The sequence below is a fragment of the Mytilus galloprovincialis genome, chromosome 14 (assembly GCF_965363235.1).
Source record: "Mytilus galloprovincialis chromosome 14, xbMytGall1.hap1.1, whole genome shotgun sequence".
Classification (NCBI taxonomy): domain Eukaryota; kingdom Metazoa; phylum Mollusca; class Bivalvia; order Mytilida; family Mytilidae; genus Mytilus; species Mytilus galloprovincialis.
Window position 1 is genome coordinate 27,221,836 of NC_134851.1, and position 22,376 is coordinate 27,244,211.

General features: G+C 30.0%; 1 protein-coding gene across 2 annotated transcripts in view; it reads left to right on the forward strand.

The window, feature by feature from the left end:
• The window catches only part of LOC143059470 (fibroblast growth factor receptor 2-like), a 103,404-nt gene that overhangs the window by 6,086 nt on the left and 74,942 nt on the right, over positions 1-22,376 (forward strand). The window contains exon 4 of one of the 2 annotated variants that reach the window (XM_076232973.1): positions 2,401-3,131. The exons of the other annotated variant lie outside the window; for it this stretch is intronic. Within the exon in view, the coding sequence (XP_076089088.1) occupies positions 2,401-2,597 (197 nt within the window). The 3' untranslated portion in view covers positions 2,598-3,131. Of the gene's footprint in view, positions 1-2,400; positions 3,132-22,376 lie in introns of those variants that run through there. 2 annotated transcript variants of the gene reach the window in all.

The window sequence follows — 22,376 nt, forward strand, 5'->3', positions numbered from 1 at the left end:
TATTTTATAATCTTTGTAATTTTTATGCCAAACTAGAAATTTTCCCCCATTTTCAAGGTCCACTGAACATAGAAAATGATAGTGTGGATGGGCTATTCATGTACTGGGGACACATTCTTGTTAGCTATAACCATTTGAGCTTATGTTATAACTAATGACTTGGCGTCCATCATCATCTGTTGTTAACTATTTCAAAAAACCTTCTCTGAAACTACTGGGCCAAAGATTTCAAACTTTAACAAAAAAAAATTTCCTTAATTATCTGGTATCTTGCTTATAAATTGTATCCGAAGTTTTGATCCATCGACAAACATGGCTGCCATTGTTGGGTTCCTGCCACTAAATTGGTTATCTTAAGGATTTTTTTTAGTTTTTGTATGAAATTAATTAAAGATAAAGATAAACTGTAAACAGCAAAAAATGTTCAGCAAAGTAACATCTTCAAAAATGTTTTTTATGACAAAAATTGTCAATTGACCCGTTACGGAGTTATTGACCTTTAAGGAAAATTACACAAGTTGTTTTATTTTTTTTTTAACTTTATAAATCTTCGCAAATGAATTTAGTATAAATTTGTATTTTATTTCCTTGTACTTCAAGAAACAAAGACACTATGGTTAAAATGGAACAAATGGGTAAAATGCATTTATTTGCTTTTAATGAAAATATGACAGATACAATGAACATTGTATTGGCATTTGTAAGCCTCTTATTATTAAATATAAATTGAAAAGCAAAAACAGTCATTGATGAAAGATTTAAGCAAAAAAACAAACTTGTGAGCAATTCAAGCTCTGCTTGTTCTATTGGGGATCCAAGGCAGTGGCGTAGCCAGGGTTGAAATGATGTGGATGTTTTGCCGAGTTGAGCGAGCCGAAAAATGTTTTGGACCTTTTTGTGCAGAAAATATTTTTTATTTAAGCACATGTACTCCCCCAGAATCCGACACTAGTTAGATTTTTGTTTAAATTCAAAATACCCACCAATTCATATATTTATATTTTTAACCAAATTTTATTGTTTTCTTGAAACTACCATCATTCAATTCATAAATATTTGATGTAAAGTTTCCCCCCCAATCTTCTATTTGACATATCAAAAACCGTTTAAACGGACTCCATTACAGCGGCACTTCTGTATAATTTAGGAACTTCTGATTATAGGAACTGAAGGGACTTCTCTTTCCAGGAATTTGAGTCTACAACCTTGGATTTTTGATTACTGAGCTAAACGCATGCAGGAGACATAAAAATACCTGGCGTCCGATCGTCCGGTATTGTTAGCACTCTCATGTGTACAATTCATGTCAGATTAAGTGAAACTCATATCATAAGCAATGTCTTTGACAATTTTGAAAATAATTCGTAATCAAATATTTTTAACTAGTAATGTCCCTTTGAAATATAAATTGTAATGGAAATCCCATTTCATTTGCTGTGAAGCTTTTATTTCTTTTTAGATATTAAAAATAAAAAAGAAAAAGAAATAAAAGTTTTTTTTAGTTATTCCCTTGTTCCTTGGCCTTTGATAGATAAAATATGACATGTAATGTGCATGGCGGGGAATATTGGATCTTTGTTCTTTACTGAATAAAAATAAAATTAGTATTTGAACCTAAATAGAAACGGGAATTCATAAGCCTAGGACTTATCACGATCTATTACAAATTGATTTGTTTTATCACGTCGTTTACAATGTCGCAAGAAACGATATCAGGATATGGTGTTTTAGTTGTTAGTTACTATAGTCAAATGAGAAGCCATCCCTCCACTAGGTTCAATTTCAGATGAAACATGTCCACGGGTCTGCGTATCAGTCCTCTCCGCTTGCCTTAGCTGATGACATAGACTATTTATACGAAGAAAAGTTAACTTGAAACACTATTCTGCGATTCATGTATCAAACTAAATTATCCTAAATGAAAGACCAGGCATACTGCTTCGAAAATGACTGGATGTTATCCTCATATCCTCAGCCTTGTTACATTTTGATACTTCCGAGTTAAACTGCTGTTTTTTTTATTTTTGTTTTGTCAAAATGATGTGGATGCTTGAGCATCTGAGCATACATGCAAGCTATGCCACTGCAAGGGGAGGGTTCCTGATCAATGTTTTTGAATGGGGACATATAGTCCTGGGTTGGGACAAATTACTTTTGATTCATTAACATTAGTTTGATACCAATTTTCGTGGGTACAGGTGAACATTGAATTCAAATGTTCATTGAATAACATATTTTGAATAGGCTTTGAATACAGAGATTGGAAAAATTACAAAATCAAATATCCACGATTATGCAAGTTTTAAGCAATCCATGAAAATGAATGAATCCACAGTATTCTTTGAATGTGACCAATGGTTTTATCCATTAATAATTGTCAATATTATTTAAATATTTTAGAGGATGCAACCGATAGAGAATTGACAGATTTAATGCAAGAAATGGAAGTGATGAAATTAATAGGATGCCATGAAAACATTATTAATTTCCTGGGATGTTGTACACAAAATGGTAAGTGGTGTAGTTTAAGGGTTAAAAACGATCTTGGTCCAATGGGCAGCACTTGTTGTCTGTCGTCCATATTAAATGTCCGTTAACTTTTAAAAAATCTTCTCCTCGAAATTACACAGGACCCATGCTCTGAGAAAACCATCAACTGCCCCCTGTCTGATTTGCTCCAAATGGTTTAGTTTCAGAGATATATACAAAAATCTGCATTTTACCCCTATGTTCCATTTTTATCCATGTGGGCCATGAGGGTTGGAAGGTGGGGTCATCTGATACATTTTTTAAAGAAAAAACATATTAATTATTATGGTCAAGTATGGTTAAATGTGTCTCAGTAGTTTCATAGAAAGAAGATTACCCACACATGTCAGATTTGCTCTAGGTGTAATACCACCATTGATTTTTCCCTATTAAAATTGAAAAAGGAAATGGGGAATGTGTCAAAGCGACAACAACTCGACCATAGTCTTTGTTAAATTTGCACTTTTAGAAAAAATGTGCAGAATTTATCTTTGTTACAAATAAAGATATACTTGGCATGAGTAAAGTTTTATCCTGTCCAGTACTATAGAAAAAATTTAACATAACATTTGATTGCATACAAGAAAATAACCATCACTGGAACTTGACCAATCAAAGGAGTAGGAGCAATAAGGCCCTTATTCGGCCCAAAAATTACTGTAAATTAAAAAGTTATCATACATATAGTAGATAAGATGCACACAGATATACAGATTATGTGAAGTCATTTAAATATATTGGTAGATAAGGTGTACATCGTAGTTACAAAGCGAGTTAAAGTGGCTGTGAATCGAAATATATATATATATTATTGTGGAAATTCCAATACGTCACAAAGCAATATGGCGATTGTTTACATCAATGTTGACAATGAGTTGACAATGAGATGATGTGTTGAAACACGAAAAGGAAAATATCTCTCGAATGTGAATAAAATGCATGCAAACGTAAGTGAATCTATATATCAGATATTTTATTTAGTATAAAAGAATGCAGTATTATTCGATTTTGTTTTATAAAGAATATCAATTGTGGTAAATATAAATAATGTGTGTTGCATGAATTTAATATTTGAAATTTCAATATTTTCACAACCATAAAAGAAATTGTGTTTAATTAAATATTATGGAATCTAACATCTGAACAAGAATTTGTGTATTAATATTCATGTCACGTGATAAGATAGGCACCATAGTAGATAAGGTGCACACAGATATACAGATTATGTGACGTCATTTAAATATATTGGCAGATAAGGTGTACATCGTAGTTACAAAGCGAGTTAAAGTGGCTGTGAATCGAAATATATATATATATTATTGTGGAAATTCCAATACGTCACAAAGCAATATGGCGATTGTTTACATCAATGTTGACAATGAGTTGACAATGAGATGATGTGTTGAAACACGAAAAGGAAAATATCTCTCGAATGTGAATAAACTGCATGCAAACGTAAGTGAATCTATATATCAGATATTTTATTTAGTATAAAAGAATGCAGTATTATTCGATTTTGTTTTGTAAAGAATATCAATTGTGGTAAATATAAATAATGTGTGTTGCATGAGTTTAATATTTGAAACTTCAATATTTTCACAACCATAAAAGAAATTGTGTTTATTTAAATACTATGGAATTATACATTTGAACAAGAATTTGTGTATTAATATTCATGTCACGTGATCAGATAGGTACATGGTAGATTAGGTCCACACAGATATACAGATTATGTGACGTTATTTATATATATAAGTAGATAAGGTGTACATCGTAGTTACAAAGCGAGTTAAAGTGGCTGTTATTCGAAAATATATATATTGTTGTGGAAATTCCAATACGTCACAAAGCAATATGGCGATTGTTTACATAATAATAATAAAATTCTTTATTTAACGAAGGTAACACATTTAACAATTACATTTTAATCTTCAAAAACTATCAATACAAATAAAAAACGTACAAAAATACATACAATATAAAATACATAATACAGTTAAATAAGCACATATGCATTCAGTAGAAGAAGAAAAAGAAATACATTAGTTTCATGCATCTTTATTCTGTTCAGTTAGAAAATAGTTTGAACAGTTGGTCATAAATGTATCTAAGTTATCTATTTCTTTAATATTATTTGGTAAATTATTCCAGGTAATAAGACCAGAATATTTAAATGTTCTTTTCAAAAAATCAGAATTAGGTCTTGGTAAATGAAGAAGTGGCATGTTCACGTCCTTAATATATGCATATTTATTTGCCACTTGACTTTAAGAAGCCATCCTTTAACATATTTGGTCGGGTTCTTGTCTCTTTGACATATTCCCCATTTCCATTTTCAATTTTATCATCAACTAAAAAGTAAAACAAGACAAAGAAAATTTGCCTGTCTGTAATTGTAGGAACTTAATTTCACACAGTGGCAATTTTCACAAATAAATTTATATTCTCGCTCTATCATTTACCGAAATTGACGAAATACCTATTTGCTGTGAAGATGTTTGATATTATACAAACTAAAGGCATGTAGAACAAAATCAGAAAACTTTTCCAAAGCCCAAAGTTTTTTTATTGTTTTTATTTTTCTTCTTCAAAAGTTTGACAATGGAATTTGATACACAAATCTGAACATTTGAGTTTAATAAAGCATATTACACATAGAGTTTGTTCTAGAACGGGAGCCTGTCGTGAATTTAAAAGTGATGCAAAAGACGTCACACTTCTTCTGATGTCAATCGAAGTAAAACCGTTAAATATTTTAAACTAAACACTGGTGTTGTCACCATAACTAATTATGGTTTATTTCATACAACACAAACGATTTAAAATGGGCCGTGGCATTTTTGAGAAATAACTTTAAGGCCAAAATATTGGCCATGTGGCACAGATTTTCTGAATACCATTAAAGTCAATGAGGCTATCAGTTTTTACAAATACTAATAAATTGCAATTAACACCAATTAAAAGACTGATCAAATATAAAAAAAACCCACAAATACAGTAAAAACATTCGACACTTGAGAGTGATAAATGAACGAAGCAGACATACTGTGGTGTCATCACACGAGCAATCATATACAGGTACCATGCAGAATAGCATGACGTTATCAATTGTTGTCAGGGTTGCCATGGCGCTGTTTGATAAAGTTCGAAACCAGGCCGATTCTTAGCAGTCAAAGGTAAAACGTTTTTCAATGCCATGGCAGTCAAAGGGTCAATACTCTATGATAAAACCACAAAAACGTAAAACGCTTCAAATTCTACAAACTGGCATGTAGACTCCTGCTGTCCTTTTGTAGCTAAGTACAAAAAATGTACAAGGAGAAGACATCATATCTAAGTTTTATTTATCCGGTTGGGAACAAACCCTCTATATGGTGTTTATACCTGTATAGAGGGATAAAATTATTGCTGGTGCTGGAAAAATATAAAATATGTTATTTTTGTGAAGTCATGAAAGGCTATTTTATTTCTTGCCTTGATCCCTTTCTGCGACAGGAAAGTGTCACAGCAAGAATAAGCTTTTGGGTCGATCTGGCCCCACGTAGATCCGGTCCAAGTCGATCCGGCCCAATGTCGATCCATCCCATATGTAAAATCGATCCGGCCCCAATAAAAAATATATTTATCATGTATATAAGAAATAAAAATAAAGATATATATTAATTGTAATTCATAAATTTTTATGATTTTTGTCGAGCCTGCAACTTTTGTTGCAGAAAGCTCGACATAGGGATAGTGATCTGGCGGCGGCTACGGCGGCGGCGTTAGCTAACTTCTTAAAAGGTTTATATTTTAGAAGGTGAAAGACCTGGAGCCTTCATACTTTGTATATAGATGCCTCATGTTATGAAGTTTCCGTCAGTCACATGTCCAATGTCCTTGACCTCATTTTCATGGTTCAGTGACCACTTGAAAAAAAAGTTCAGAATTTTTGTAATGTTGAATTCTCTCTTATTATAAGTAATAGGATAACTATATTTGGTATGTGCGTACCTTGCAAGGTCCTCATGCCCGTCAGACAGTTTTCACTTGACCTCGACCTCATTTCATGGATCAATGAACAAGGTTAAGTTTTGGTGGTCAAGTCCATATCTCAGATTCTATAAGCAATAGGGCTAGTATATTTGTTGCATGGAAGGACTGGAAGGTGTACATGTCCAACTGGCAGGTGTCATCTGACCTAGACCTCATTTTCATGGTTCAGTGGTTATAGTTAAGTTTTTGTGTTTTGGTCTGTTTTTCTCATACTTTATGCAATAGGTCTACTATATTTGTTGTATGGAATGATTGTAAGGTGTACATGCCTAGCGGGCAGATGTCATCTGACCTTGACCTCATTTTCATGGTTCAGTGGTCAAAGTTAAGTTTGTAAGTTTTGGTCTTTTTATCTAGTATTATATGCCAAAGGTCAGCTATATTTGGTGTATGGAAATATATTATGATCTATATGTCAGTCCCGCAGGTTTATTTGACCATGAACTCAATTGCACGGTTCATTGCACAATGTAGTTTTTGTGTTTTGGTCTATTTTTCTTAAACTATAAGTAATAGGTCAACTATATTTGTTGTATGGAAGCTTTGTTACCTGTACATGTCTGCCTGTCATGGTTCATCTGACCTTGACCTCATTTTCATGGTTCATTGGTCTTTGTTTAGCTATCTTGGTTAATGTTAAGTTTATGTGACAGCTGTAATAAAGCTTTATACTTAGGACTATCAACATAATATCAATGATTAGTAAAGAAGGCGAGACATTTCAGTGTGTGCACTCTTGTTATTATAATGTCAATAAATGTAAAAGGTGTACGGTAAAAAAATAAAAAAGACCTTTGAAAAATATCTATTTTAGATGAGTATAAAACAACTAGGTTGATTATGTTTTTATTGCAAGTTTTCTAGATTATTGGGTATATTCATATTATAACGTATATAAAAGAACTCAAACATCAACATTAATCAGCAGTAAGGCCCTGGGTTCGTTCTCCTTACTTTTATCAAGGACGCATAATACTAAAATATTAATATTATGGGTATTTAAGTTAAATAAACCTTTTCAGATATTTAAATGGTATAAATTCTCGAAATTCACGAAAACACATGAAAATAATTAAAAGTTAATGGCTTGTTTTGGAGCATTAATAGGTCATAATAATAATTCTCACTGATTGTTGTTATAATTGCCTTTGATACATTAATAATTGGAATAATCCGAATGAAACAACTTGATTATTCGGGTTAATCTTAATCAAATTGGTTACGCTTCTGCGCATGTGCACCATTAGGAAATTTAATTGTGCATCCGAAATTTTCAAAATAATGATATCATTTATTCATACAATCCATCTCGTGTTAAATTCAAGTATGTACGAGGAGAGTATGACTTCAAATCAATTATGCTTGAACAAAAATATATGGATTTAGTCATGTTAGTTGTTCTGTCTGTGTTCAGATCTTTAACGCAATCAAATCATATTCCAGTTTTGGACATGTGTTTTTTAAAACGAAGGTTAAAATATTTTATGTCAAAGAGAAGATGTGGTATGATTGCCAATGAGACTACTCTCCACAAGAGATCAAATGACACAGAAGTTAACAACTATAGGGCACAGTATGGCCATCAACAATTAGCAAAGCCCATACTGTATAGTCAGCTATAAAAGGCCCCGAAATGACATTGTAAAACAATTCAAACGAGAGATCTAACAGTCCAATCTATCAAAAACAAATATGTAACACATAAACAAAGGGACAGGAACATACATACAGAATGTTGCGGGGTGAGACATAAGAGGTGTGTTCATATTTTTTTTTTATTTAAGCGTTCATCCTGAGATTGCGGTACCTTTTTGGTCACTATTTATGTGTTGCGTCTAAATATGAATTGTAACACTTTATAGTGACTGAACAGGTTGATTTAACTTCCTCAAGAAACAGAAAAAGAAGACGAATTCAATGGAACAGCTCTAGACTATTTAACATGCAAGCTGATTATAGATAGATTTATAAGGATAGTAACGTAAGTTATCAATAGATTGAATAATAATGATAACCAACATTTTTTTGCCGCAGCCTTAGCTATTGATGTTATAGTTTGACTCGACCAAATGTTTGAAACTTATACACAATGCTTATTACGCAAAACACGGATCAAGTTTGAATTTTAGTGGCATAACTTTAACCTTTCTAGAGAAAATGTATAGTACTATCAAACACTTATCAAAGCTGGTATATAGACCAGTTACATCCCTGAATAAGTAAACATTAAATAACTAAAGAGCATTACAAATAGTATCAACAGGTCAAATAAACAAGAAAGTACGATTTGAGAGTACTCTTAGTTACTGAAAAGCCAAAAACAATTAATTAAAAAAAAAATCATGCATCAGAGACTAAAATCAACTAAAACAGATCCCAGAGATTTAGTATTTCAACGTCATGAACAGTCAAAGAAGACATGACTTGTGCAATGCCAAAAATAAATGTATGCTTGTTAACATATTGAAAAATTGCTGAATTTTTCGTCGTTTTCTTTCTCAAACTTAAGTTTCCCTCAACCTAACGTTATAAAACTTATACACAATTCTTATTGCAACAAAATACAGATGAAATTCAAATTTTGATGGTGTTACTATTACTTTTCTAGAGTTATGCCCCTTTACAAATGAAAAAATTACTGAATTTGTTAGTTGGTCTATCTTTTGAAACATGCTTGGTATAATTGGTTTTTATTGTGTAGAAAGATAGTACTATTATGTTAGATGGTCTATCTTTTGAAACATGCTTGGTATAATTGGTTTTTATTGTGTAAAAAGATAGTACTATGATGTTAGATGGTCTATCTAATGAAACATGCTTGGTATAATTGGTTTTTATTGTGTAGAAAGATAGTGCTATGATGTTAGATGGTCTATCTAATGAAACATGCTTGGTATAATTGGTTTTTATTGTGTAGAAAGATAGTACTATGATATTAGTTGATCTATCTTTTGAAACATGCTTGGTATAATTGGTTTTTATTGTGTAGAAAGATAGTACTATTATGTTAGATGGTCTATCTAATGAAACATGCTTGGTATAATTGGTTTTTATTGTGTAAAAAGATAGTACTATAATGTTAGATGGTCTATTTAATGAAACATGCTTGGTATAATTGGTTTTTATTTTGTAGAAAGATAGTACTATGATGTTAGATGGTGTATCTAATGAAACATGCTTGGTATAATTGGTTATTATTGTGTAGAAAGATAGTACTATGATGTTAGATGGTCTATCTAATGAAACATGCTTGGTATAATTGGTTTTTAGTTTGTAGAAAGATAGTACTATGATGTTAGATGGTCTATTTAATGAAACATGCTTGGTATAATTGGTTTTTATTGCGACATAAGATAGTACTATGATGTTAGATGGTCTATCTAATGAAACATGCTTGGTATAATTGGATTTTATTGTGTAGAAAGATAGTACTATGATGTTAGATGGTTTATCTAATGAAACATGCTTGGTATAATTGGTTTTTATTGTGTAGAAAGATAGTACTATGATGTTAGATGGTCTATCTAATGAAACATGCTTGGTATAGTTGGTTTTTATTGTGTAGAAAGATAGTACTATGATGTTAGATGGTCTATTTAATGAAACATGCTTGGTTTAATTGGTTTTTATTGTGTAAAAAGATAGTACTATGATGTTAGATGGTCTATCTAATGAAACATGCTTGGTATAATTGGTTTTTATTGTGTAGAAAGATAGTACTATGATGTTAGATGGTCTCACTAATGAAACATGCTTGGTATAATTGGTTTTTATTGTGTAGAAAGATAGTAATATGATGTTAGATGGTCTATCTAATGAAACATGCTTGGTATAATTGGTTTTTATTTTGTAGAAAGATAGTACTATGATGTTAGATGGTCTATCTAATGAAACATGCTTGGTATAATTGGTTTTTATTGGGACATAAGATACTACTATGATGTTAGATGGTCTATCTAATGAAACATGCTTGGTATAATTGATTTTTATTTTGTAAAAAGATAGTACTATGATGTTAGATGGTCTATCTAATGAAACATGCTTGGTATAATTGGGTTTTATTGTGTAGAAAGATAGTACTATGATGTTAGATGGTCTATCTAATGAAATATGCTTGGTATAATGGGTTTTTATTGTGTAGAAAGATAGTACTATGATGTTAGATGGTCTATCTAATGAAACATGCTTGGTATAATTGGTTTTTATTGTGTAGAAAGATAGTACTATGATGTTACATGGTCTATCTAATCAAACATGCTTGGTATAATTGTTTTTTATTGTGTAGAAAGATAGTACTATGATGTTAGATGGTCTATCGTTTGAAACATGCTTGGTATAATTGGTTTTTATTGTGTAGAAAGATAGTACTATGATGTTAGATGGTCTATCTAATTAAACATGCTTTGTATAATTTGTTTTTATTGTGTAAAAAGATAGTACTATGATGTTAGATGGTCTATCTAATGAAACATACTTGGTATAATTGGTTTTTATTGTGTAGAAAGATAATACTATGATGTTAGATGGTCTATTTTTTTTAAAATGCTTGGTATAATTGTTTTTTATTGTGTAGAAAGATAGTACAATGATGTTTTTATTGTGTAAAAAGATAGTACTATGATGTTAGATGGTCTATCTAATGAAACATACTTGGTATAATTGGTTTTTATTGTGTAGAAAGATAATACTATGATGTTAGATGGTCTATTTTTTTTAAAATGCTTGGTATAATTGTTTTTTATTGTGTAGAAAGATAGTACTATGATGTTAGATGGTCTATCTAATGAAACATGCTTGGTATAATTTGTTTTTATTGTGTAGAAAGATAGTACTATGATGTTAGATGGTCTATCTATTGAAACATCCTTTGTATAATTGGTTTTTATTGTGTAGAAAGATAGTACTATGATGTTAGATGGTCTATCTAATGAGACTTGATTGGTATAATTGGTTTTTATTGTGTAGAAAGATAGTACTATGATGTTAGATTGTCTATCTAATGAAACATGCTTGGTATAATTGGTTTGTATTGTGTAAAAAGATAGTACTATGATGTTATATGGTCTATCTAATGAAACATGCTTGGTATAATTGGTTTTTATTGCGACATAAGATAGTACTATGATGTAAGATGGTCTATCTAATGAAACATGCTTGGTATAATTGGTTTTTATTGTGTAGCAAGATAGCACTATGATGTAAGATGGTTTGTATTGTGTAAAAAGATAGTACTATGATGTTATATGGTCTATCTAATGAAACATGCTTGGTATAATTGGTTTTTATTGCGACATAAGATAGTACTATGATGTAAGATGGTCTATCTAATGAAACATGCTTGGTATAATTGGTTTTTATTGTGTAGCAAGATAGTACTATAATGTTAGATGGTCTATCTAATGAAACATGCTTGGTATAATTGGTTTTTATTGTGTAGAAAGATAGTACTATGATGTTAGATGGTCTATCTAATGAAACATGCTTGGTATAATTGGTTTTTATTGTGTAGAAAGATAGTACTATGATGTTAGATGGTCTATCTAATGAAACATGCTTGGTATAATTGGTTTTTATTTTGTAGAAAGATAGTACTATGATGTTAGATGGTCTATCTAATGAAACATGCTTGGTATAATTGGTTTTTATTGCGACATAAGATAGTACTATGATGTTAGATTGTCTATCTAATGAAACATGCTTGATATAATTGGTTTTTATTGTGTAGAAAGATAGTACTATGATGGTAGATGGTCTATTTAATGAAACATGCTTGGTATAATTGGTTTTTATTGTGAAGAAAGATAGTTCTATGATGTTAGATGGTCTATCTAATGAAACATGCTTGGTATAATTGGTTTTTATTGTGTAGAAAGATATTACTATGATGTTAGATGGTCTCACTAATGAAACATGCTTGGTATAATTGGTTTTTATTATGTAGAAAGATAGTAATATGATGTTAGATGGTCTATCTAATGAAACATGCTTGGTATAATTGGTTTTTATTTTGTAGAAAGATAGTACTATGATGTTAGATGGTCTATCTAATGAAACATGCTTGGTATAATTGGTTTTTATTGCGACATAAGATACTACTATGATGTTAGATGGTCTATCTAATGAAACATGCTTGGTATAATTGGTTTTTATTTTGTAAAAAGATAGTACTATGATGTTAGATGGTCTATCTAATGAAACATGCTTGGTATAATTGGTTTTTATTGTGTAGAAAGATAGTACTATGATGTTAGATGGTCTATCTAATGAAACATGCTTGGTATAATTGGTTTTTATTTTGTAGAAAGATAGTACTATGATGTTAGATGGTCTATCTAATGAAACATGCTTGGTATAATTGGTTTTTATTGTGTAGAAAGATAGTACTATGATGTTAGATGGTGTATTTAATAAAACATGCTTGGTATAATTGGTTTTTATTGTGTAGTAAGATAGTACTATGATGTTAGATGGTCTATCTAATGAAACATGCTTGGTATAATTGGTTTTTATTGCGACATAAAATAGTACTATGATGTTAGATAGTCTATCTAATGAAACATGCTTGGTATAATTGGTTTTTATTGTGTAGAAAGATAGTACTATGATGTTAGATGGTCTATCTAATGAAACATGCTTGGTATAATTGGTTATTATTGTGTAGAAAGATAGTACTATGATGTTAGATGGTCTATCTAATGAAACATGCTTGGTATAATTGGTTTTTAGTTTGTAGAAAGATAGTACTATGATGTTAGATGGCATATTTAATGAAACATGCTTGGTATAATTGGTTTTTATTGCGACATAAGATAGTACTATGATGTTAGATGGTCTATCTAATGAAACATGCTTAGTATAATTGGTTTTTATTGTGTAGAAAGATAGTACTATGATGTTAGATGGTCTATCTAATGAAATATGCTTGGTATAATTGGTTTTTATTGTGTAAAAGATAGTACTATGATGTTAGATGGTCTATCTTATGAAACATGCTTGGTATAATTGGTTTTTATTGTGTAGAAAGATAGTACTATGATGTTAGATGGTCTATCTAATGAAACATGCTTGGTATAATTGGTTTTTATTGTGTAGAAAGATAGTACTATGATGTTAGATGGTGTATCTAATGAAACATGCTTGGTATAATTGGTTTTTATTGTGTAGTAAGATAGTACTATGATGTTAGATGGTCTATCTAATGAAACATGCTTGGTATAATTGGTTTTTATTGCGACATAAGATAGTACTATGATGTTAGATAGTCTATCTAATGAAACATGCTTGGTATAATTGGTTTTTATTGTGTAGAAAGATAGTACTATGATGTTAGATGGTCTATCTAATGAAACATGCTTGGTATAATTGGTTATTATTGTGTAGAAAGATAGTACTATGATGTTAGATGGTCTATCTAATGAAACATGCTTGGTATAATTGGTTTTTAGTTTGTAGAAAGATAGTACTATGATGTTAGATGGCATATTTAATAAAACATGCTTGGTATAATTGGTTTTTATTGCGACATAAGATAGTACTATGATGTTAGATGGTCTATCTAATGAAACATGCTTGGTATAATTGGTTTATTGTGTAGAAAGATAGTACTATGATGTTAGATGGTCTATCTAATGAAATATGCTTGGTATAATTGGTTTTTATTGTGTAGAAAGATAGTACTATGATGTTAGATGGTCTATCTTATGAAACATGCTTGGTATAATTGGTTTTTATTGTGTAGAAAGATAGTACTATGATGTTAGATGGTCTATCTAATGAAACATGCTTGGTATAATTGGTTTTTATTGTGTAGAAAGATAGTACTATGATGTTAGATGGTGTATCTTATGAAACATGCTTGGTATAATTGGTTTTTATTGTGTAGAAAGATAGTACTATGATGTTAGATGGTCTATCTAATGAAACATGCTTGGTATAATTGGTTTTTATTGTGTAGAAAGATAGTACTATGATGTTAGATGGTGTATCTAATGAAACATGCTTGGTATAATTGGTTTTTATTGTGTAAAAAGATAGTACTATGATGTTAGATGGTCTATCTAATGAAACATGCTTGGTATAATTGGTTTTTATTGCGACATAAGATAGTACTATGATGTTAGATAGTCTATCTAATGAAACATGCTTGGTATAATTGGTTTTTATTGTGTAGAAAGATAGTACTATGATGTTAGATGGTCTATCTAATGAAACGTGCTTGGTATAATTGGTTATTATTGTGTAGAAAGATAGTACTATGATGTTAGATGGTCTATCTAATGAAACATGCTTGGTATAATTGGTTTTTAGTTTGTAGAAAGATAGTACTATGATGTTAGATGGCATATTTAATAAAACATGCTTGGTATAATTGGTTTTTATTGCGACATAAGATAGTACTATGATGTTAGATGGTCTATCTAATGAAACATGCTTGGTATAATTGGTTTATTGTGTAGAAAGATAGTACTATGATGTTAGATGGTCTATCTAATGAAATATGCTTGGTATAATTGGTTTTTATTGTGTAGAAAGATAGTACTATGATGTTAGATGGTCTATCTTATGAAACATGCTTGGTATAATTGGTTTTTATTGTGTAGAAAGATAGGACTATGAAGTTAGATGGTCTATCTAATGAAACATGCTTGGTATAATTGGTTTTTATTGCGACATTAGATAGTACTATGATGTTAGATTGTCTATCTAATGAAACATGCTTGATATAATTGGTTTTTATTGTGTAGAAAGATAGTACTATGATGGTAGATGGTCTATTTAATGAAACATGCTTGGTATAATTGGTTTTTATTGTGAAGAAAGATAGTACTATGATGTTAGATGGTCTATCTAATGAAACATGCTTGGTATAATTGGTTTTTATTGTGTAGAAAGATATTACTATGATGTTAGATGGTCTCACTAATGAAACATGCTTGGTATAATTGGTTTTTATTGTGTAGAAAGATAGTAATATGATGTTAGATGGTCTATCTAATGAAACATGCTTGGTATAATTGGTTTTTATTGCGACATAAGATACTACTATGATGTTAGATGGTCTATCTAATGAAACATGCTTGGTATAATTGGTTTTTATTTTGTAAAAAGATAGTACTATGATGTTAGATGGTCTATCTAATGAAACATGCAGATAGTACTATGATGTTAGATGGTCTATCTAATTAAACATGCTTTGTATTATTTGTTTTTATTGTGTAAAAAGATAGTACTATGATGTTAGATGGTCTATCTAATGAAACATACTTGGTATAATTGGTTTTTATTGTGTAGAACGAAAATACTATGATGTTAGATGGTCTATTTTTTCTAAAAATGCTTGGTATAATTGGTTTTTATTGTGTAGAAAGATAGTACTATGATGTTAGATGGTCTATCTAATGAAACATGCTTGGTATAATTTGTTTTTATTGTGTAGAAAGATAGTACTATGATGTTAGATGGTCTATCGAATGAAACATCCTTTGTATAATTGGTTTTTATTGTGTAGAAAGATAGTACTATGATGTTAGATGGTCTATCTAATGAAACTTGATTGGTATAATTGGTTGTTATAATGTAGAAAGATAGTACTATGATGTTAGTTTATCTAATGAAACATGCTTGGTATAATTGGTTTTTATTGTGTAGAAAGATAGTACTATGATGTTAGATGGCATATTTAATTAAACATGGTTGGTATAATTGGTTTTTATTGCGACATAAGATAGTACTATGATGTTAGATGGTCTATCTAATGAAACATGCTTGGTATAATTGGTTTTTATTGTGTAGAAAGATAGTACTATGATGTTAGATGGTCTATCTAATGAAATATGCTTGGTATAATTGGTTTTTATTGTGTAGAAAGATAGTACTATGATGTTAGATGGTCTATCTTATGAAACATGCTTGGTATAATTGGTTTTTATTGTGTAGAAAGATAGTACTATGATGTTAGATGGTCTATCTAATGAAACATGCTTGGTATAATTGGTTTTTATTGTGTAGAAAGATAGTACTATGATGTTAGATGGTGTATCTAATGAAACATGCTTGGTATAATTGGTTTTTATTGTGTAGTAAGATAGTACTATGATGTTAGATGGTCTATCTAATGAAACATGCTTGGTATAATTGGTTTTTATTGTGTAGAAAGATATTACTATGATGGTAGATGGTCTATCTAATGAAACATGCTTGGTATAATTGGTTTTTATTGTGTAGAAAGATAGTAATATGATGTTAGATGGTCTATCTAATGAAACATGCTTGGTATAATTGGTTTTTATTGTGTAGAAAGATAGTACTATGATGTTAGATGGTCTATCTAATGAAACATGCTTGGTATAATTGGTTTTTATTGCGACATAAGATACTACTATGATGTTAGATGGTCTATCTAATGAAACATGCTTAGTATAATTGGTTTTTATTTTGTAAAAAGATAGTACTATGATGTTAGATGGTCTATCTAATGAAACATGCTTGGTATAATTGGTTTTTACTGCGACATAAAATAGTACTATGATGTTAGATGGTCTATCTAATGAAATATGCTTGGTATAATTGGTTTTTATTGTGTAGAAAGATAGTACTATGATGTTAGATGGTCTATCTTATGAAACATGCTTGGTATAATTGGTTTTTATTGTGTAGAAAGATAGTACTATGATGTTAGATGGTCTATCTAATCAAACATGCTTGGTATAATTTGTTTTTATTGTGTAGAAAGATAGTACTATGATGTTAGATGGTCTATCTTTTGAAACATGCTTGGTATAATTGGTTTTCATTGTGTAGAAAGATAGTACTATGATGTTAGATGGTCTATCTAATTAAACATGCTTTGTATTATTTGTTTTTATTGTGTAAAAAGATAGTACTATGATGTTAGATGGTCTATCTAATGAAACATACTTGGTATAATTGGTTTTTATTGTGTAGAAAGAAAATACTATGATGTTAGATGGTCTATTTTTTTTAAAAATGCTTGGTATAATTGGTTTTTATTGTGTAGAAAGATAGTACTATGATGTTAGATGGTCTATCGAATGAAACATGCTTGGTATAATTTGTTTTTATTGTGTAGAAAGATAGTACTATGATGTTAGATGGTCTATCTATTGAAACATCCTTTGTATAATTGGTTTTTATTGTGTAGAAAGATAGTACTATGATGTTAGATGGTCTATCTAATGAAACTTGATTGGTATAATTGGTTTTTATTGTGTAGAAAGATAGTACTATGATTTTAGTTTATCTAATGAAACATGCTTGGTATAATTGGTTTTTATTGTGTAGAAAGATAGTACTATGATGTAAGATGGTCTATCTAATGAAACATGCTTGGTATAATTGGTTTTTATTGTGTAGAAAGATAGTACTATGATGTTAGACGGTGTATCTAATGAAACATGCTTGGTATAATTGGTTTTTATTGTGTAGTAAGATAGTACTATGATGTTAGATGGTCTATCTAATGAAACATGCTTGGTATAATTGGTTTTTATTGCGACATAAGATAGTACTATGATGTTAGATAGTCTATCTAATGAAACATGCTTGGTATAATTGGTTTTTATTGTGTAGAAAGATAGTACTATGATGTAAGATGGTCTATCTAATGAAACATGCAGATAGTACTATGATGTTAGATGGTCTATCTAATGAAACATGCTTGGTATAATTGGTTTTTATTGTGTAGAAAGATAGTACTATGATGTTAGATGGTCTATCTAATGAAACATGATTGGTATAATTGGTATTTATTGTGTAGAAAGATAGTACTATGATGTTAGATGGTCTCACTAATGAAACATGCTTGGTATAATTGGTTTTTATTGTGTAGAAAGATAGTAATATGATGTTAGATGGTCTATCTTTTGAAACATGCTTGGTATAATTGGTTTTTATTGTGTATAAAGATATTACTATGATATTAGATGGTCTATCTAATGAAACATGCTTGGTATAGTTGGTTTTTATTGTGTAGAAAGATAGTACTATGATGTAAGATGGTCTATCTAATGAAACATGCCTGGTTTAGTTGGTTTTTATTGTGTAGAAAGATAGTACTATGATGTTAGATGGTCTATCTAATGGAACATGCTTGGTATAATTGGTTTTTAATGTGTAGAAAGATAGTACTATGATGTAAGATGGTCTATCTAATGAAACATGCTTGGTATAATTGGTTTTTATTGTGTAAAAAGATAGTACTATGATGTTAGATGGTCTATCTAATGAAACATGCTTGGTATAATTGGTTTTTATTGTGTAGAAAGATAGTACTATGATGTTAGATGGCCTATCTAATGAAATATGCTTGGTATAATTGGTTTTTATTGTGTAGAAAGATAGTACTATTATGTTAGATGGTCTATCTAATCAAACATGCTTGGTATAATTTGTTTTTATTGTGTAGAAAGATAGTACTATGATGTTAGATGGTCTATCTTTTGAAACATAATTGGTATAATTGGTTTTTATTGTGTAGAAAGATAGTACTATGATGTTAGATGGTCTATCTAATTAAACATGCTTTGTATAATTTGTTTTTATTGTGTAAAGAGATAGTACTATGATGTTAGATGGTCTATCTAATGAAACATACTTGGTATAATTGGTTTTTATTGTGTAGAAAGAAAATACTATGATGTTAGATGGTCTATTTTTTTAAAAATGCTTGGTATAATTGGTTTTTATTGTGTAGAAAGATAGTACTATGATGTTAGATGGTCTATCTAATGAAACATGCTTGGTATAATTGGTTTTTATTGTGTAGAAAGATAGTACTATGATCTTAGATGGTCTAACTATTGAAACATCCTTTGTATAATTGGTTTTTATTGTGTAGAAAGATAGTACTATGATGTTAGATGGTCTATCTAATGAAACTTGATTGGTATAATTGGTTTTTATTGTGTAGAAAGATAGTACTATGATGTTAGATGGTCTATCTAATGAAACATGCTTGGTATAATTGGTTTTGATTGTGTAGAAAGATAGTACTATGATGTTAGATGGTCTATCTAATGAAACATGCTTGGTATAATTGGTTTTTATTGTGTAGAAAGATAGTACTATGATGTTAGATGGTCTATCTAATGAAACATGCTTGGTATAATTGGTTTTTATTGTGTAGAAAGATAGTACTATGATGTTAGATGGTCTATCTAATGAAACATGCTTGGTATAATTGGTTTTTATTGCATAATAAAATAGTACTATGATGTTAGATGGTCTATCTTATGAAACATGCTTGGCATAATTGGTTTTTATTGTGTAGAAAGATAGTACTATGATGTTAGATGGTCTATCTAATGAAACATGATTGGTATAATTGGTTTTTATTGTGTAGAAAGATAGTACTATAATGTTAGATGGTCTATCTTCTGAAACATGCTTGGTATAATTGGTTTTTATTGTGTAGAAAGATAGTACTATGATGTTACATGGTCTTTCAAATGAAACATGCTTGGTATAATTGGTTTTTATTGTGTAGAAAGATAGTATTATGATGTTAGATGGTCTATCTATTGAAACATGCTTGGTATAATTGGTTTTTATTCTGTAGAAAGATAGTACTATGATGTTAGATGGTCTACCTAATGAAACATGCTTGGTATAATTGGTTTTTATTGCGACATAAGATAGTACTATGATGTTAGATTGTCTATCTAATGAAACATGCTTGGTATAATTGGTTTTTATTGTGTAGTAAGATAGTAATATGATGTTAGATAGTCTATCTAATGAAACATGCTTGGTATAATTGGTTTTTATTGTGTAAAAAGATTGTACTATGATGTTAGATGGTCTATCTAATGAAACATGCTTGGTATAATGGGTTTTTATTGTGTAGAAAGATAGTACTATGATGTTAGATTGTCTATCTTTTGAAACATGCTTGGTATAATTGGTTTGTATTATGTAGAAAGATAGTACTATGATGTTAGATGGTCTATCTAATGAAACATGCTTGGTATAATTGGTTTTTATTGCGTAGAAAGATAGTACTATGATGTTAGACGGTCCATCTAATGAAACATGCTTGGTATAATTGGTTTTTATTGCGTAGAAAGATAGTACGATGATGTTAGATGGTCTATCTAATGAAACATGCTTGGTATAATTGTTTTTTTTTGCGACATAAGATAGTACTATGATGTTAGATGGTCTATCTAATGAAACATGCTTGGTATAAATGGTTTTTATTGCGTAAAAAGATAGTACTATGATGTTAGACGGTCCATCTAATGAAACATGCTTGGTATAATTGGTTTTTATTGCGATATAAGATAGTACTATGCTGTTAGATGGTCTATCTAATGAAACATGCTTGGTATAATTGGTTTTTATTGTGTAGTAAGATAGTACTATGATGTTAGATGGTGTATCTAATGAAACATGCTGGGCATAATTGGTTTTTATTGTGTAGTAAGATAGTACTATGATGTTAGATGGTCTATCTAATGAAACATGCTTGGTATAATTGGTTTTAATTGCGTAGAAAGATAGTACTATGATGTTAGATGGTGTATCTAATGAAACATGCTTGGTATAATTGGTTTTTCATTTGTAGTAAGATAGTACTATGATGTTAGATGGTCTATCTAATGAAACATTCTTGGTATAATTGGTTTTTATTGTGTAGTAATATAGTACTATGATATTAGATGATCTATCTAATGAAACATGCTTGGTATAATTGGTTTTTATTGCGTAGAAAGATAGTACTATGATGTTAGATGGTCTATCTAATGAAACATGCTTGGTATAGTTAATTTTTATTGTGTAGAAAGATAGTACTATGATATTAGATGGTCTATCTAATGAAACATGCTTGGTATAATTGGTTTTTATTGTGTAGAAAGATAGTACTATGATGTTAGATGGTCTATCTAATGAAACATGCTTGGTATAATTGGTTTTTATTGCGTAGAAAGATAGTACTATGATGTTAGATGGTCTATCTAATGAAACATGCTTGGTATAATTGGTTTTTATTGCGTAGAAAGATAGTACTATGATGTTAGATAGTCTTCCTAATGAAACATGCTTGGTATAATTGGTTTTTATTGCGCAGAAAGATTGTACTATGATGTTAGATGGTCTATCTAATGAAACATGCTTGGTATAATTGGTTTTTATTGCGTAGAAAGATAGTACTATGATGTTAGACGGTCCATCAAATGAAACATGCTTGGTATAATTGGTTTTTATTGCGTATAAAGATAGTACTATGATGTTAGATGGTCTATCTAATGAAACATGCTTGGTATAATTGGTTTTTATTGCGACATAAGATAGTACTATGATGTTAGATGGTCTATCTAATGAAACATGCTTGGTATAAATGGTTTTTATTGTGTAGAAAGATAGTACTATGATGTTAGATGGTCTATCTAATGAAACATGCTTGGTATAATTGGTTTTTATTGTGAAGAAAGATAGTACTATGATGTTAGGTGGTGTATCTAATGAAACATGCTTGGTATAATTGGTTTTTATTGTGTAGTAAGATAGTACTATGATGTTAGATGGTCTATCTAATGAAACATGCTTGGTATAATTGGTTTTTATTGCGATATAAGATAGTACTATGATGTTAGATGGTCTATCTAATGAAACATGCTTGGTATAATTGGTTTTTATTGTGTAGAAAGATAGTACTATGATGTTAGATGGTCTATCTAATGAAACATGCTTGGTATAATTGTTTTTTATTGTGAAGAAAGATAGTACTATGATGTGAGATGGTCTATCTTTTGAAACATGCTTGGTATAATTGGTTTTTATTGTGTAGAAAT